Source organism: Spermophilus citellus (genome assembly GCF_964194105.1).
Source record: "Spermophilus citellus genome assembly, chromosome: 4".
Lineage (NCBI taxonomy): Eukaryota > Metazoa > Chordata > Mammalia > Rodentia > Sciuridae > Spermophilus > Spermophilus citellus.
Genome location: NC_138185.1, coordinates 185,409,563 through 185,427,662, shown reverse-complemented (window position 1 = coordinate 185,427,662; position 18,100 = coordinate 185,409,563). Strand labels below are relative to the sequence as shown.

General features: G+C 33.0%; 1 protein-coding gene across 4 annotated transcripts in view; it reads left to right on the top strand.

Annotated features, from left to right (window-relative positions):
* SCFD1 (sec1 family domain containing 1) overlaps positions 1–18,100 on the top strand; it is a 96,921-nt gene that overhangs the window by 24,305 nt on the left and 54,516 nt on the right. For all 4 annotated transcript variants that reach the window (XR_014021610.1, XM_081291304.1, XM_081291303.1 and 1 more), the window contains exons 10-14: positions 1,724–1,823; positions 11,950–12,089; positions 14,710–14,800; positions 15,677–15,750; positions 16,429–16,510. Coding sequence is in view for 3 of the 4 variants with exons in the window: in XM_081291304.1 (XP_081147430.1) it covers positions 1,724–1,823; positions 11,950–12,089; positions 14,710–14,800; positions 15,677–15,750; positions 16,429–16,510 (487 nt within the window). In the remaining variant the exon portion in view is untranslated. The remainder of the gene's footprint in view (positions 1–1,723; positions 1,824–11,949; positions 12,090–14,709; positions 14,801–15,676; positions 15,751–16,428; positions 16,511–18,100) is intronic.

Sequence of the window (18,100 nt, the reverse complement as noted above, 5' to 3'; positions counted from 1 at the left end):
GTCCAGAATGCTGAGAATTACTTATAAAGAAGAGACAATATTTTTGGAAAATTAATTCTTACTCCCACTTTGGTGAACTAATGAGCTAGTGGGATGAAGAGGAGAAGTCCAGTGAAATGACTGCCCATTAGCAATACAATTTCATGATAAATGTTCATATATTTTATTTCAATTCAATTTTGATGGTTTCTATAGTCTTATATACTGCTACTATAATTCATAGTTCACTCTAACATTGTGTTTCAATTGCTTGGCCATCTTTATTCCCACATTATTTTAAATTGTTCTCTGATTTAATTGCTGGTCCTAAATATTCTTCAAAATTTTTCTCATTAAGCAGAGCAGAAACATCATATTTTCACCTGATTTTTGTAACCAGAAGTAGACATTATATTATCCTTACTTAATAATTGCCTTTTCATATAGCTGGGGCATAAGCCTTAGAAACTAACATCAAGGCACTATTTTTTAAAAAAATTTATTCATACCACAATATATTTGTCTTGTTTCTTAATTTGTTAGATGTGTTTTATTTTATTTTAATCAGCAACTTGTTGGACTGTTGTTAAATATACTTAAATCTACCCATAAGCTAGTGATTCTCAATCAGGGCACCTTTTGTACCCCACAGACATTTTGTGCAGAAACATGTCTGGTAGTTACAACTGGGTAAATGCTACTGGAATTTAGTGACATGCAATGCTAAACGTCCTATAAGACAAACCTTCATAATGTCAGTAGTGCTTATGTAGGGAGGATGGTATATAGCAGGTTAAGAAACCCTGCTATATACCATCCTCCCTTGCCTTCAACTTATCTCTGGAGTAATCAGTAATAGCAGGAGATGAGGGTGCCACTGTGACTGCCCAGTCAGTACAGTAGGCGTAAGTCCACTGACCTATGCCCAGAAAGGTGTAATGAGTTAGTAAAATGATCAGATTTATCTTGCAAAAGGAAATGTGTATACTTAATATACTCAGATAACAGTGACTTTTGAAACCTGGAGTGTACTTCTTTCTGATAACAATACCACCTCTGAACAGTATCTCTAAAACTTCTATAGACATCTGGTAACCAAATGACTTTGTGCCTCTGTTTGCTTTTAGTCTGTTCCTCATCTAAATTGTAATATAAAGTGTGTATGCCTTGTCTGTTAAGTGAGTACTTACATAATTAGATACCATTGTGGCTTAACTTTTTTCATTTAGTATATTATAATGGGATATGGTTTTTTGAGACTCTTTTCTAGAGTCCACTATTTTGGATTTGTATTTATTTAAAAAAAGTTGTAATTCATAACTTGTTAAACTGTCAAACATCTGTGTAAATTTATAAGATTCTACTCTTTTTCATTTTTTTTCCTGAATCTGATAATATTTATTCCTTTTTGCCCTTTTTTGAAAAATGTGAAACTTATATCTGAGAAGACCAGCAACTTATTTTAACTACAAAAATTATTTTGTAAAAGTATTTGTACGGATTATGTCCTTGAAGAAATTTCCTTGAGTAATACAGTCTAACATTATGCATAGGTTCTAAGTAATCCAAATCATTACCATAATTGACTGAATATATTCAAAAATATTTTAAAGCAGAGTATTATGGAGTTCAAAATCAGCATATTGTTTTTATCAAAATGGCATACACTACATAAAGAATTAGAAAATTTTAGATGTATACATTGCCATCAAGATTTATATGATTTTTTTTAATATATTTACAGCTTCCAAAGGCCTTTATTAGTCCTTGTTGACAGAAACATAGATTTGGCAACTCCATTACACCATACTTGGACATATCAAGCACTGGTGCATGATGTACTGGTAAGAGGCTAAATGTAGCACCCATTACTGAAATGTGGTAATGTTTGAGTTGATATGGCTACAGAAACAAAGTTGTGAAGGATAAAGCTGAAAAATATGAAAAAATAAAATTAGTGATGTTGATGCTAAAGAATAGTGAAGAATTAAAGTTTAAAATTCCAGATTTATCATCTTTATTATAGGATAAATTCATGGTATTGTTGACAGTGATGGGAAAAAATAATAAAGGAAAATGAACAACCATGTTTTTAGTTGTTAATTTTTCATACTCAGTAAGTTTTATCAAAATTAGAAGATGAGCTTTCCCTAAGGAAAAAAACTGTAATTTCTCTCATTTCTGTAGGAGTCAGTTAAACTTCATTTTATGCTAAAATAAATAACTTTTTAAATATGTAATACTATATGTTTTCTGAAATAATTCCCTATATATAATTTTATGCTTAAAATAAAAAAATTATATTTATCTATACTTATGTTCATCAATTAAATATTTTGTTTAGCATGTGATGTACACAGATAAATAAAACACAGCCTCTATCTTCAAAGGCAGTAGAAGGAAAGAAAATATACACACATATAATTTCAAGGCACTGTAATAGAATGAGAATAGTCTCCATTTGATAGAAAATCAAAAGAAGTTTAAGAATTTGAACCCAAATCATTGACTCTAGTATCAGTACTCTAGTTTACTAACTCCTAGCCCAGGCCTTTATGGATTATAGTATATAACAGTATCATTTTTAAAAGATTTCCTGGAATGCCACATAAACAGGAAATGAAAGATATGTAATAGATGATTTGGCTTAACAGTTGATTTCTTTGAAATCTAGATATTGCTCTAAAGGGTTTGTTTCAGTAAATCAGCTTTAAAATTACTGGCAGAAATTGGTCCTAGAATCCTATGCCATGACTCTAGAATGCCAAAGAAACACCAACTCAGTAGAGAGGGTGGAAAGAATCAGGAGAACTACCAAATTAAACCCCAAATAAGATGTAGAAGCTAGTAGTAGTATTAAAGTAAGAGGTTGAGTAAGACTGATTCAGTTTAACCTGTAATTGAGTGCCTACTCTTTAACAGACATTTTAGATCCTGATTACAGCAATAACAAAGACACAAGTATTCCTCTTTCTGGAGCTTACATTCTAAAGATAAGAAGTAAAATAAACATTTCAGAAGGTGGAAAGAGCTCTGGAGGAGAATAAAGTAGATGATGGTGAATAGGATTTAAATTTTTAAATAGGGAAGATCTCTCTGAGTAAATGATATTTGAAAAAAGATCTAAATGAGGTAAGGGCTAAATGATTATACAGCTATTTAGGAAAAGAACAATCTAGGCAGAAGGGCTCCAGATACGTTTGAAAGATGGGAAGGCAGGTAGGTAGCTGCACTAAAGTAAGAAATAAGGTTAAATAGGATACAGGAGACTGTATAACACAAGACATCTTAAAGATGTTGACTTTTAATTTGACAGAGAATAGGAGCAGCCACCATTTTGAGTAAAAGTGACATCTAGTGTATATTTTAAGATGGAGGCTATTGGAATTATTTAAGAAAGAAATAATGGTGGCTTTCAGCAGGATGGAGATGGTAAGGATATGATTATCTGATGACTATAAAGTATAGAATTGTCAGTGAGTTTAATGTGAAATCTAAAAGAAAGACCTCAAAGTTGACTTCAAATTTGACCTTTGCAAATGGAAAAATGTTTATTGGATGGAAAAGAAATGGAAGGGGGTATAAGATCTGATGGCTAAGAAGTCACCATTGCGTGCAGCAGTGTTAGGGTCATTTGGTGACTTGGGTATCCCACAGTGCAGGGCAAAACAATGACCAAAGTGACTTAAAAAGAGATTGGAAGGAGAAACATTTTAAAACCTTTAAAGATTTTTTTTTTTTCCCCTGTATAGGACAGCTGAGAAAGGCAGTGATTGCTGGATGGGTAATTTGAGTTTAGAAAAAGTTTTTAACTGAAAGACATTTGTGTACCAATGAGAATAATCAAAGAGGAACTGAATAAAGCAAATTATATCCCATGCTTTTATAATTACGTCAAAATGAATCCTAATATTATGTACAACTAAAAAGAGCCAATAAAAAATGATTTACAATTTTAAAAAAAGTTAATGATGCAGGAGATGCGAATGTACTGCAGGTGGCAGTGGTGAGTAATATAGACCAGGATTTCTCAACCTTGGTTTTGGACCTGATCATTCTTTGTTGTGGGGGCTATCCCATACATTGTAGAATGTTTAGCATCAACCCTGGCCTCAATCCTCTATAATAGCGCCAATAGCATTCCCTAAGTTGTGAACTAAAGTGTCTTCACACATTGCTAAACATTCCTGGGAATGGGGGGTCCTAGAAGGAACAATTTTGTCCCTGATTGAGAACCACTATTACAGGCTGATAATCAGAGTTTCAAAACTAGAGTTGTTTTAGAGAAGAGAGTAAGTAAAGGATATTGGAGTAGCAAGGAAAATATCTAATCCAGTTCTAAGACCAGTGATATGAGCTGTGTAAGAGGTTTAAAAACAAACAACAGAAAAGTATCTTCGCAAAAGTCTAAAAGGTCTAACTAGCTATTTGGTATTCACTTAGAGCAAAAAAGGTACGTAAGTTGGCAGGGGGTGTTCAAAATGGGAGGTTTTGTTGGTGACTGAGTGTGAGTTTCAAGAAGTTATAACAAAAGAATTTCAAGAGTTGGGTGAGAATGGGAGATGAGATATGAGGGTGTCAGGGGCTAAGGAGTTAATAGGCTTAGTGAGAAAGTATTAATGGTCTCCAACCATACTGGTTTGTGGAGCTGTGACTATTGAGTAGGAGCAAGAGGTGAGGGTCTTAGAGCGTACAGATTAGAGGTCACCTCTTCACTCTTGATGGTTGTGAAATAGAAATTATCCATATCACTGAGATATTTAGGAATCATTTCAAATTCCTGAACTTGAAAGGTTCCTGACACCTTCTTGACTTCCTTCATGGAGGAAGTTAAAACATAAGATGCTGTGAGTACAGGAGATGAGACACAGGTACAAATAATTTCAGTGTAAAGAAATATGCTGAGTCTTCTGTCAGAAGAGAAAACTGAGATACGTAACTTAGGGCAGAGATTCCCAATACAGAACACTGCTAACTAATTCAGGTCCTTGATGAGGTTTCACTATTCCAGAATGAAATGAGAATAATGAGGAGTATTATTAAGAGGTTTTAAATTGGCCAATATACTAATTTTTATTTCCTAGTCTTTAAAATCAAAATTTTTTCTATAAATAAAAAATGATGAAAGAAGATAACAAGGGTTGTTTTTGTTTTAATCTTCACATAGTAAAAAGTTGTCAGTCTTTGAAGAGTTTGGTTATAATAAATGCACAACTTACAGTGACCTAATTCTGTTCATTAATTTTAAAGCACTTTCTATATGTGAACAATAACCAAGTTGTTTAAAAACCACTACTTTTTAAAGTTTCTTCAGTGCTCTTAAAATTCCTAATAATTATACCCTTTGCCTCCACAGGATGGAGTAGAAGTTCTAGATAGAAAATGTTAACTTAAATGTTGCAGTTTGCTTTATTTATCAGATATCTTTGTCTAGAGGGGTTGGGTTTGTGGCTCAGTGGTAGAGCGCTCACCTAGCACAGGAGAGGCCCTGGGTTCGATCCTCAGCACCACATAAAAATTAATTAATTAATTAATTATAGTGTATTCGACTATGACTAAAAAATAAAGATCTTTAAAAATATATATCTTTGTATAGAAATCTGGACCATTGATCATTATTTATATATTAGACCCCAAAATCAACAGCGAAAATTTAGACATCTTTCCTCTGTGTACCAATGAGAATAATCAAAGAAAGATGATTGTTTTCACTTAAAATAGGAAGTACACCCTTCTGATGAAAAGCTTTGCAATGCCCCTTTCCTTAACAGGACATAAAAAGTAAAATTAACAATTAGAAAATAGTGATTTCTTTTTTACTATATCTTGGTTGTGGGAGGGGTGGATTTGATTGTTAGCTGCAAAGAGTGCTAATTACCCTCAGTCAGAGGGGTGGATATTTCATCTTAGTATCTTTGTCTTTTCAAAGCTTGCAATTTCTTTTTATATCTTTTTGTCTTCTGCTGACTCTTGCTATTTGAAACATTAAATCAGAATTTATACTAAAATATATAGGTAGTTTAATAAAATATATATTTTTGCCACTGAATACAACAGGAATTTGTTTCCAAATAAATATTTATTTTTAAAAGATTATCAGAAAATCAACACCCATTCTCTTAAAGATGTGTAATTGTAATGCCATAGTATAGGTTGATGCTTTGGGTCCATGGTTGATGTTCTTTTGATCTACTAATCTTTATTACTATAAAACCTCATGGGCAGTTACTAGTTTTAAATATTTACCTAAAAGTATTTGTGGATAGGCAGTTTATACAGAAGGGATGTAGGCTGGGTAAAAGGCCAGAAGATATCTTTGATTGCATTTATATTTTTAAATGGGATCATTTCATTGTATCTCCATATAGCTTGGATTAAATTTTTATCTAAGTGAGAAAAGTATGTACTATTTACTTACTTACTTTCTTACTTATTGGTACTGGGGATTAAACCCCCAGGTGCTTATCTGCTGAGCCACATTTCCCGCCCTTTTTTTGTTGAGGGGTTGGTATTACCAGGGATTGAACTCAGAGGCACTCAATCAGTGAACCACATCCCCAGCCCTATTTTGTATTTTATTTAGAGACAGGATCTCACAGAGTTGCTTAGCACCTTACTTTTGCTGAGGCTCACTTTGAACTCAAGATCCTCCTGCCTCAGCCCCACCCCATCCCCCAGCCACTGGGATTCTGTGCACTATTGCGCTCAACTCTCAGCCCTTTTTATTTTTCTATTTTGAGACAGGGTCTTACTAAATTGCTGAGACTGGCTTGGAACTTGAGATCTTCATTCTTCAGCCTCCCAAGTTGCTGGGATTACAGAAAGAATGCTTATTTTGTTATTTGTTAACTTTTAGAATGATTTAATACCCTAACAGTCTTTAAAAGCAGTCAGTAAGGTGGTTGATTTTTTTTAGTATTATTTTATGAACTAGGGAATTTTTATATCTGAAATATATATCTAACTATTGTAGTCATTCATTTTGATATACAAATTGTCTCATCTTTGGCTCATCCTGGCCTCAGTGTCCTCTTGGCATGACCCTTTAGTCTTTGTTTGCTTACTTGTTCAGGTGTTAAAAATTTTCTGACTCATCACTTTCATTTTCTCTCCAGACTTGGACTAGGCCATTTCCCCAAAAGCCCTGGTTCCTTTAAATGGCAAATAGGGTTTAAATAACAATCTGGATTACTAGGATTGTTAATCTCTACTGGAATGTCTTTGCTTTAGGCATTTTCAGTGGTGAGAAAAATAGTACTTTATGGTCTTTCCCATTCTTTTTTTTAATATTTATTTTTTTTAGTTGTAGTTGGACACAATACCTTTATTCCATTCATTTATTTTTATGTGGTGCTGAGGATTAAACCCAGGGCCCCTGCGCATGCTAGGCGAGCGCTCTACCGCTGAGCCACAATCCCAGCCCCTATCCCATTCTTTTTTTTTAAGAGAGAGTGAGAGACAGAGAGAGAGAGAGAGAATTTTTTAATCTTTATTTTTTAGTTTTCGGCAGGCACAACATCTTTGTTGGTATGTGGTGCTGAGGATCAAACCCGGGCCGCACGCATGCCAGGCGAGCGCGCTACCACTTGAGCCACATCCCCAGCCCCCTATCCCATTCTTTAGGAAAGAACCCATTTTGTTATAACTTTATTATAGTAAAATTATAAAAATACAGTAATGACCATTGATTCTTATACACAATTTAAAAGCATCAGTGTAGAACTCATCCTGTTTTATCTTAATGAGTATATTTTAATCTTGTTTTACTTGAGTTTTATTTAACAGACTGATTTGTATGAGCCAAAGAAACCATAACTGTTATGTAAATCAGAAACTATACAATTTAAAGCTCATGCCTCGTCATCAAGAATGTTGTTTCAGAACAGTGTTAGTAGAATTACAGATTTATACAATTTTACCTGGAAGCCCACTGTATTTAAAATGAATGTATCTGTTGTGGAGTGATAGATGGCGAATAATGTGTAACTTGTGGTTCTCAAAGCTTCTGGACTCTTCTCATTGAGCGCAGTTATCCATGCTCACTGAAGTAGGAGATTGCTTAATAGTTGCATCTAATTGCTTTCTCAGTAAGAAATAGAATTTCAGTTTCTAAGAACTTCCTCTAAATTAGGTTTTTTAAGGCATAATCACTACTATTGACCTAGAACTGGTTCTGAAGCATTCAGGGACAGTAGAAATAAATTTAGACTACTTTTTGCTTAGGAACTAAAATTTCCCTTCATGGTTATTAGCTTTAGGGAAGAGCTTTGAAACATTAATTTTTCACATAATGCTTTAATTTCTCTGTCTCTCCTTCTCGCATGCACGTGTGCATACACACACACAAAAGAAAACATTTGAAATAGTTAACATGCAGTGCCTTTAGATTGAAACCCTGATGTATTAATCTATTGAATCATATCTTGTTTTTTAATTGCCTTTGACAAGAGGCAATGAAACTCCTAGTTTCTGTTTAGCTCTCATATCTTAAGTCTGAAGTAAATAACTGATTTAGAAGGGAAAGTATTTGCCTCTTCTGGAGAAAATGTACATAAGTCATCACACTTTTTCTTTATCATCTCTTCTCATACTGATGTTATCCCTAGTCTCCAAACTGACTCTTACGGCAAAAATTTTCTCCAGAAAGTCACATTCCTTTTTGGAGTTCTCCTGAGGTTAATGTGCAGGGACAAGATAACATAGGTACTCATCTTCAAATGATTGAAGATGCATTTCCTTGCTTAGAGTAAGTTAGGAGCCAGAGCCTTAGGAGATGGTACAGCTGCTTTGTGGTTTCCTTTCCTAGTTTTATGTTTTCCCCTGAACTGTGTTTTATTTTTCTCTCGTTGCTTATTTTGATAGTTCAAATTAAAGGGTCTCCTTGGTATGAGCTGATGTCACCTGAATGTCAAAAACGTTAATTGCTGATATTTGATTTATGGCTCCAAACTACATCTGTTGAATTTCTTAGCTGTTTATTCATGGCTATAATAGTTTTTGGAGTTTAAGGGGTAGTAAATTCTTGCCAAAATAAAAATTTGTATTTTACTTTGCATTTTTTCACATGTGTAATAAATCTCAGCTCTGCATTAATAGGTGTCACCTCTGATATCCAAACATTAGCCATCTGTTGCTCTACCTATATCTGCTTTAACTCGTGAAAAGAAACAAGACTGATAAAGACTTTCTAGATATTTTTAGCATTTCCTGGTGGGATTTTTTTTCCTTTTTTTAATATATATATATATCAGGCATTGAACCTAAGGGCACTGAGCCATATCCCCAGCCCTTTTTTATATTTAAAGACAGGATCTCACTGAGTTGCTTAGGGCCTCACCAGGTTGTTGAGGCTGGCTTTGACCTTGCGATTCTCTTACTTCAGCCTACCAAGTTGCTGGGATTACAGGCATTTGCCACCATACCTGGCTCTGATGGAATTTATTTTTATCTGGGATTTTAGGCAATATTGTTCAGTCTTTTAAGTTGAAAAGATGTTGCTATCAGAAGGAACAGATTAGATTCTTCCATTCCAACCAATTCTGCTGTCTTATTTGTGCATAAATGTTCAGTTGTGTTAACGTGATTGAGTACAGCACAGGATGTACTAGTTTCCCAATTTTGAAGTTGGAAATTACTTTTCCTTTTTTGCCTTGTTATTATGCAAACAGTGGAAATGTTCTTGCTATTATGTTATTTCTTAGAACTCTTAACATCTTTTATTCCTTCATTATTTTGTGTTTTAAGTATTCGGTCAATACTTATATAATAATATGCTCTCCTATTTTTAGAGCAATAATTTTACTAACTAGTTACTTCTATGTTGAATGAACTGTGTCATCACCATGAAAATTGTACTTCAATTTCCTACTAGAAATTCTTAGTATAGCTTAACCATTTAAAGATGTTTCCCTTTTGTATCTTTTGTTTCCTTACATATTTTTTTAAAAGCTGGGCTTCTTTGTAGATGTACTGTAATATCTATTTATTTTTCATATTGTTTAAAGTGTTTTCCCACAATTGTGCTATTTTTACTTTCTTCCTGTATTGGTTAATTTGCTGTGCAAATTAAAGATTGGACAGAGGGATGGGAAACTGAGAGGAATTTTAAAAGATCACTGATGTTCTTGACCTGTGATAACACGAAAAATCTATAGGAAAGACAATAATAACAGGTTGAAATATAACATGATATACTCTTTTTTTTTTTTTTTTTTGTCATCCCAGCCATTTTTTGCAACTCTCTCTAGTCTTTAAAAGCCAATTTATACCACCTAAGGCTACCCAGATTCTACCCTGCAAGGATTTCTAGTGAAGGAATCTGATTCCAAGTAGTGTTGCTCTTTCTAATAAAGCAGCCCTCTAAAATCACTCTACCTAGGTTTTAATCTTGTTTTTCCCACATATTTCTGCATAACCTGGGAAATAAATTTCTTCCTCTATGCTTTAGGGTTGTTTTTTTTTTTCATTTTTGAAATGGAAATTTTTTTCTTTCTGAGGGTTATTGTGAGGATCAGATAACTTATACAAAGCGCTGAGAATAGTGCCTTACACATAAAAGGTACCTAATCTTTAGAGATTTTTCTCCTTAATGGATTTCACACATATATACAAAGGCTGCCTTATTGTTCTTATAATTTATTTGATAGAAAATAGATGTGTTACTTCACTGTGGCAGTTAGACATCTACATATTTCATTCTTTTTTATGTCAAAGGGGAAAGCTTGGAGGAAATAAGCTGTTGTAAAAGATTTGAGAAAGTTTCAGAGTATACTCAAAGTATCTAGAGTCAGTATTGAACCTTATTTTATTAGAGGAGATTAAATTGTATTCAATATATTTAAGTTGCCAAGACTTAGAATAATCATTAATATATATAATACCTTAGAACTAAGATAATTATATCACATTTCTCCACATAGTTTCTTTATTGCATATTATTCTTTTACTCACTTGTTTATAGCCATGTTTTATCTCTTTAACTCACATTCTTGAACAGAGTTGACCCATAAAATACTGCAGGAAGGGAATGAAGAAGGGGATGAAGGAATAGAGAATATAATTACTTTTATTTTTGTCTGCTTTATGTTTGTTTTTTGAGAAAGGGGGGGGAAAAATCAAGCCACACATTAAGTGAAATTAGTCCCAAGCAGAAAACCTTAACAACTACTGGTCTGACTGGCTGTTAGAATATATGTGAAAGGGAATGCTATTATTATTATTTTTTTAATATTTATATTTTTTTAGTTGTATTGGACATAATACCTTTTTTATTTATTTATTTTTATGTGGTGCTGAGGATCGAACCCAGGGCCTTGCATGTGCTAGGCGAGTGTTCTACTGCTACTGCTAAGCCACAACCCCAGCCCAGAATGCTATTATTTTCTTATTATAGATTCTACCTTAATTTTTAAATTTAATCAGTCAAGAAACATCAGAATACTAAGATTCTACGAGGGTTTTAAAATTATTGTTAAGAAGGTTTTTTACTGGAAACAACCAAGCATCAAGAGGCCTGTTCAAGTAAATTGATAGAGCCAATCATTGGACTAATTTGTGTAGCCATGGTAAAGATAAAATAGCTATACCTACAGAGCTTTAAAATATATTAAATGGGAAAAAAGGGGCAAATTATATATGTATGTTATAATCCCATTTTAAAGTAAACTTAAGAGTTATCCAAATGCATAAATATTTTTAGAAGGATACATAGAACCTTAACATGATTTTTCTCTTTATATTTGAATTTTTAATCTCATGCGTCTACTACTTCCATTAAAATTCATAATGAAAAGTGCATTTGAATATAACAAAAGTTTGGAAGGATGTCTTTTAAATTTTAGATCTGTATTTTATCCTTGTAAATATTAGCAAGGGCAGCAAGAATCTATGTTTTATTTTCCTTGTTGTGGGAAATGTTATGGCTGTTAAACTCAGAAAATAGTTATTTAAAACAGTATTACTTTTCCCTAGGATTTCCACTTAAACAGAGTGAATTTGGAAGAATCTACAGGAATGGAAAACTCTCCAGCTGGTGCTAGACCAAAGAGAAAAAACAAGAAATCTTATGATTTAACTCCAGTTGATAAATTTTGGCAGAAACATAAAGGAAGGTAAATAAGAGAAATATCAATAAGTAAAAGATTTACCACTTAAAGAGAAATTAAGATGTCATCTAGCCAGTTGAATTTGAGAAAAATATCCAAAGGGTCATGATGGTTCATTCACATAATGAGCAGAAGCTATAATTAATGTCCTTGATTCTTCCCCATTCCTATTTTTTGTTAGCTGTTGTTTTGTAGGGACTATTTCTCTTTTCACTAAGCTTATCCCATATGATTTTGAGCATTCCTCAGATTAATAGAAGAATGCTATTTGTCAACAATTATGTAAATATATTATTTGTTATTTTTAGTTTTTAATATATCTTTGTAAATATACATCTATCTACAGCCTCAATATAGCTATTCTTTTGGGCCTTGTTTTATATTTACATTTGAAGAGATGTAGATGTGGTTCAACATGCAGTGGCTGTGTGTGTGTGTGTGTGTGTGTGTGTGTGTGTGTGTGTGTTTAAATATTTACAGCTTTGTAAAAAACAACTACAAGTTTGGTGTGGTGGCACACACCTGTAATCCCAGCAGTTTGGGAGGCTGAGGCAGGAAGATCATGAGTTCAAAGCCAGCCTCAACAAAAGCGAGGCACTAAGCAACTAATCAAGACCCTGTCTCTAAATAAAATACAAAATAGGGCTGAGGATGTGGTTCAGTGGTCAAGTGCCCATGAGTTTAATCCCCAGTACCAAAAAAAAAAAAAAAAAAAAAATTAAAATTAAAAACTAAAAAAGAAGAAAAGCCTGGAGATGTGGCTCAGAGGTTAAGCACCCCTAGGTTCAATTCCTAGTATCCAAAAAACAAAAAAAACACAACTGGAAAATCATATTGCTATAATAGAAATCTTCAGAGAAAAGAAATTGTCTTTCTGGCTATGGCAGTTTTAGGTGTTTTGCTTTAAATAATTTCTTTCCTTTGAAATTTTATAGGTTATATTCCTTCAAGAATGCTAAAGTACAAAACATTACATTTCATTAGAGAGGCATTTTTGTGGAGGATACAAAATATTTTGAAGTTGACATTTCCTAATAGAGAAGAGCTTAAGAGAAAAGATCCCTTAATTCAAATAGGAGATTTTGAATATTTTTTACATGATATGTTTAGGAACAAATTAAAAGATGATTTGAATAGTAGGAACTTTATGTTTTCAAGTAACAATAGCCCTTTTGCCCTGAAAATTGTACTGCAATAAAAATGTGAACACAAAGACACTGGGAGATGGCATAGAGTTAAATATATGACTTAACCTCTCTGAGCTTTATTTTCTTATCAGTAAAATAGAGAGATGATAATTCTACCTTTTGCTCCAATATCTCAGAAGATTTTTAAGAAGATTGAGATAGTGAATATAAAGAAATTGGTAAAGTCTAGGGTAGAACTCAGTTCTGACAGATCCCAAAGTGCCTCGTCTTAACTACTAATGATAACCACCCAACAAACTGGTTATGATTAAATAAAATAACAGAGATAAGTACTTGACATAGCATTTGATACACAGTAAACACTCAATAAATGTAAGCAGTTACTATTCTTCATTATCTCTGAGACCTGAAAATATGAGAGATTTTGAGGATCATGGATTTCACCCAGTACATTTTACAAATGAGAAAGGGTAAGAGCTTTCCTAAAAGGAGTTTTCATTATAATTAGATCAAAAACTTCTGACTCTACGCTAGAGTGCTAAGGCCTTAATGCTGTTTTTTGCCAACAAAGACCACTGGAGCTGGGTAAGTGCCTATGGTTGTCAGGTAAAATTGGACTATGTTCTGAATCTTTTCCAGACTCATCTTTTCTGCCAGTCTCCATTGGACAAAATGTGCTGATCATTAGTGAGATAATTCAGTTGTCAGGGTTAAGGAAGGGAGGCAAGGTTTTTATTTCATTGCTAATAAGATATAACCTTTTCTTAAAGGAGAAAAGGCCCTTGCCTTCCTTAAAGCTATAGATGAAAAATACTCATTTTAAGAATCATTTTATCCTCAACATATGTTTTGAAGTCTATGTAAATTATTGCTGAACAGCACTTCCCTGGAGGACAATAACAGGCTTTAGGTCCACCAAAACTATGATTCAAGTACTATTTTTACCAATAAGGATATTAAAAGTACTGAGTTACAAAGGCGTTTATTTTTGTTCTAATAGTGTATAGGTGAAGGGAAAATGCAATCTCACTATTTAAAAGAATAGAAGTAAATTTTATATTTGTTTAGATTTATAAGTATTATGATATACATTTTATAGTACAAGGTTTTCTACGGTGGTGTTATACCACTGAACTACTTACATTCCCCGCCCTTCTTTGTTTTGTGTTTTTCTTTATTCTGAGGCAGGGTTTGTTTCTCTAAGTCTCCCAGTCTGACCTCTAAATTTTCTATCATCCTGCTTAGTCTCTCAAGTCCCTGAGATTATAGGTTATGCACCTAAGTGCCCCATTTATCATAAAGATTACATATATAGTTTTATTTGTGTTGAACATTCTCTGACCATGTTATATATAAAATATATTCAAATACATATGAGTCCATTTAAAATAATAATAAATATTCATTGTATATATTTCAGAATCCACACAAAAATCAGTCTTTCAGTGTCATAGTTTCTCTTGTGCATATTGTTTTAGTCCATTCCCAGAAGTTGCAGAATCCGTTCAGCAAGAACTGGAATATTATAGAGCACAAGAAGATGAGGTCAAACGTCTTAAAAGCATTATGGTAAGATCTTCTTTGCTTTCTAAGTATTATAGGGAAGAGGAAGGGCATCTAAAAGGATAAAGAGGTTTGCTTTTTTTTTTTCTCTAAAGTTCAAGGCAATTTATTGCTTTAATAACAGGAAATTATTTTCAATTTATTTAAGCAGTCTTTTTCAAAAAGAAACCTAATATTGAGATCAAAGTTTGTTTAAAAAGGAGCTGGGGATATAGCTCAGTTGGTAGAGTGCTAGTTGTTTAAAGAATAATATGAAGTTATGATATGAAAAAAATATATAATGTTACTTTAGAGACATATCTTTCAGTATTCCTCAATCTACCATACTTCAATCCAACTTCAAATTTCAGCTACACTCTTTTTTTTTTTTTTAAAGAGAGAGTGAGAGAGGAGAGAGAGAGAGAGAGAGAGAATTTTTAATATTTTTATTTTTTTTAGTTCTCGGCGGACACAACATCTTTGTTGGTATGTGGTGCTGAGGATCGAACCCCGGCCACACGCATGCCAGGCGAGCGCGCTACCGCTTGAGCCACATCCCCAGCCCCTCAGCTACACTCTTTATACTGTGTGTACTGTGTGATTGCTGGCAAGTCTCTATAGACTTGCTTTCTTGCTGATCCATAATTCACTTCTCTGGACATGCTTCCTTGCTGACCATAAATTTACTTAGTCAACCATTTATTAAACTGGTGGTGACTAGAAATTTTCTGTGACTGTCAGAAACACATGTGCTTCTGTGTTATCCTAGAAGAGAAGAATAGTTATCCTAGGTAACCTAAATTTTATTGTTTGTCAGTAATCTTAGGAATGTGTTGATTTTTATGCTTGAGCCTGGAGATTTTAAATAGTTTTACTAAAACTTTTTTTTTTTCCCCTTCCCAGGGTCTAGAAGGGGAAGATGAAGGAGCCATAAGTATGCTTTCTGACAATACTGCTAAGCTAACATCAGCGGTTAGGTATGCAGTATATCCTCTTCAGTGTCTTTCTGTTATCAAATTTATTTGGGAGGTTATAAATGATTAATATTTTTAATAACAGGAAATAGTAGGTAAAAGCAAATACACCTGTAAGCTAAAAGAACTAAATTATGCTTTTAACATGTTTAAGCTGATTTCAGTTCCAACTTAGAGCAAAACATTTGCTTCTTTCACCAATTAGAAATATGAGATGGGGATAATTTTACTAAGAAAAGAAAACAGTATTAACAAGAAAGTAGGGCAAATTGTTGTTAATTTTACTGTTGTAGCCAGTTTTCTTAATTGAAGGTTAAGGAATTTTTATTACTTTGAATGCCGTCAAGAAGAAGAGGATTCTATGTTTTAGAAATATAGGTAAAAGTGTGTTTCCATTAATTTTAGTCAAAACTTTAGAAGCAGAAAGTGAAATGGTAGAAATAATGATATTTGGGACCTAGATTATTTTTAAATGAGAAGCATTTCAGCTGTATTAAAGTAATGCATTCTGTATGTGTTCTAGCCTGGAGATTAAATTCAGTTGATAATTTAATTTGTCATTTTTGTCACTATTTCAGTGTTCTGATTTTCCTTGGAGAAAAAAACAGGCATGGATTTTATTAGAGACTATAACATTTTCTTAGAAAATTTTATGGTTAATTTTCCATTTTTTACTTGTAGTTCTCTGCCAGAACTCCTTGAAAAAAAAAGACTTATTGATCTTCATACAAATGTTGCTACTGCTGTTTTAGAACATATAAAGGTAAATTTAACTTTCCCCTCACAATATGACTTGTATTTGCATAAAGTTTATAATTATACTTTGTAAGATGCTTTCATATTCATTCTCATTTATCCCTCACAGTAACACTATGAAGTATAATTCTAGAAGGTAGCAGTATTTTGTTTTGTTTTGTTTTGTTTGTAAATAAGGAAACTTAAGAACCCAGAAAAATAAATGATATGCCTAAGAAAATCATTTTAATAAATAGAAATTAGGATCTGTGATATTTCTGTTATGTTGCACTTCCTTAATACTGTCTCTGAACATCTTACTCCATTAATAATTAATAGTAATGAAGATTTAGAAATCCTTTTTGCTGTAGTACTATCTAAAATACATATCAGGGACTGGGGCTGTGGCTCAGTGGCAGAGCACTTGCCTTGCATATGTGAGGTACTAAGTTCAATCCTCAGCACCACATAAAAATAAACAAATAAAATAAAGACATACTGTCCATCTACAACTACAAAAAAATTTAATAAAATAAATTACATATCATTTTATATGAGTTGGGATTTTAGATGAATCTTTTAACATTAAAGCTTCTTATTTTCTCTCATTAGAGGTGATTTATTTTAAAACAAATAAAATGGAGCTTCGAAACATTGTTATCATAGTTCTTTTTCTCATTACCTTATTCATGATTACCACTTGTCAGCTTATTTCATAAGTCCATTAGTATTCTACTGTCACTTTTTTCTCTAGACATGGAGCTGAATTTCAATGGCAAATTGACTGTGCTAAGACTTGGTTATTACTATACTAACTTCAACATTTCTTTAATATGACTTATTTGAAACTGCTTAAAAAGATGAATATAATTGGACCTATCAAAGTTGATACTATTTTGATTTATGCAGGATTTAAATGTTTTATTTTTTTAATGACTTTAAAACTCATAGAACATTGGAAAGGAATTCATATAGATAGATAATGAACATTGTGCAGCATAGATTTTTAAACCTGAATAATTTCTATTAAGCTGACAGCCTAATATTTTCTTTGCTCCACATATTTTTTTTGCAGGGGAAAGGGGCATCAGGGATTGAACTCAGGGGCACTCAACCACTTAGCCACATCCCCAGCCCTTTTTTGTATTTTATTAGAGACAGGGTCTCACTGAGTTTTTTAATTTTAATACCTTACCATTGCTGAGGATGACTTTGAACTCGCAAGCTTCCTACCTCAGCCTCCCGAGCTGCTGGGATTATAGGCATGCACCACCACACCCAGCTTTTGCTCCATATCTTGATATTGATGCTTGATATTTTTCATGTACATACAGGAATAAAAATAAAATTGTGTATTCTGAATAGTATATAATTGTGCTAATGTTTTCAGTTCCATATGTAATACTTCTGGAAAATGGCAAAAAGCTGTTTCAATATGTTTACTTGAGATCATTGTCTATTAGAAAGAGAACATGCTGTATAAAACCAGATAAAATAAAACAACTCTTATTGAGAATTTTCTTCTATAGGAGAAAAAGGTTTTGCTTACAAGGCTATATAGGAAGACTGAATCTAATGCAGAAAGTAAAACTTTGCTGCCCTAAAAAAATAGAAATAG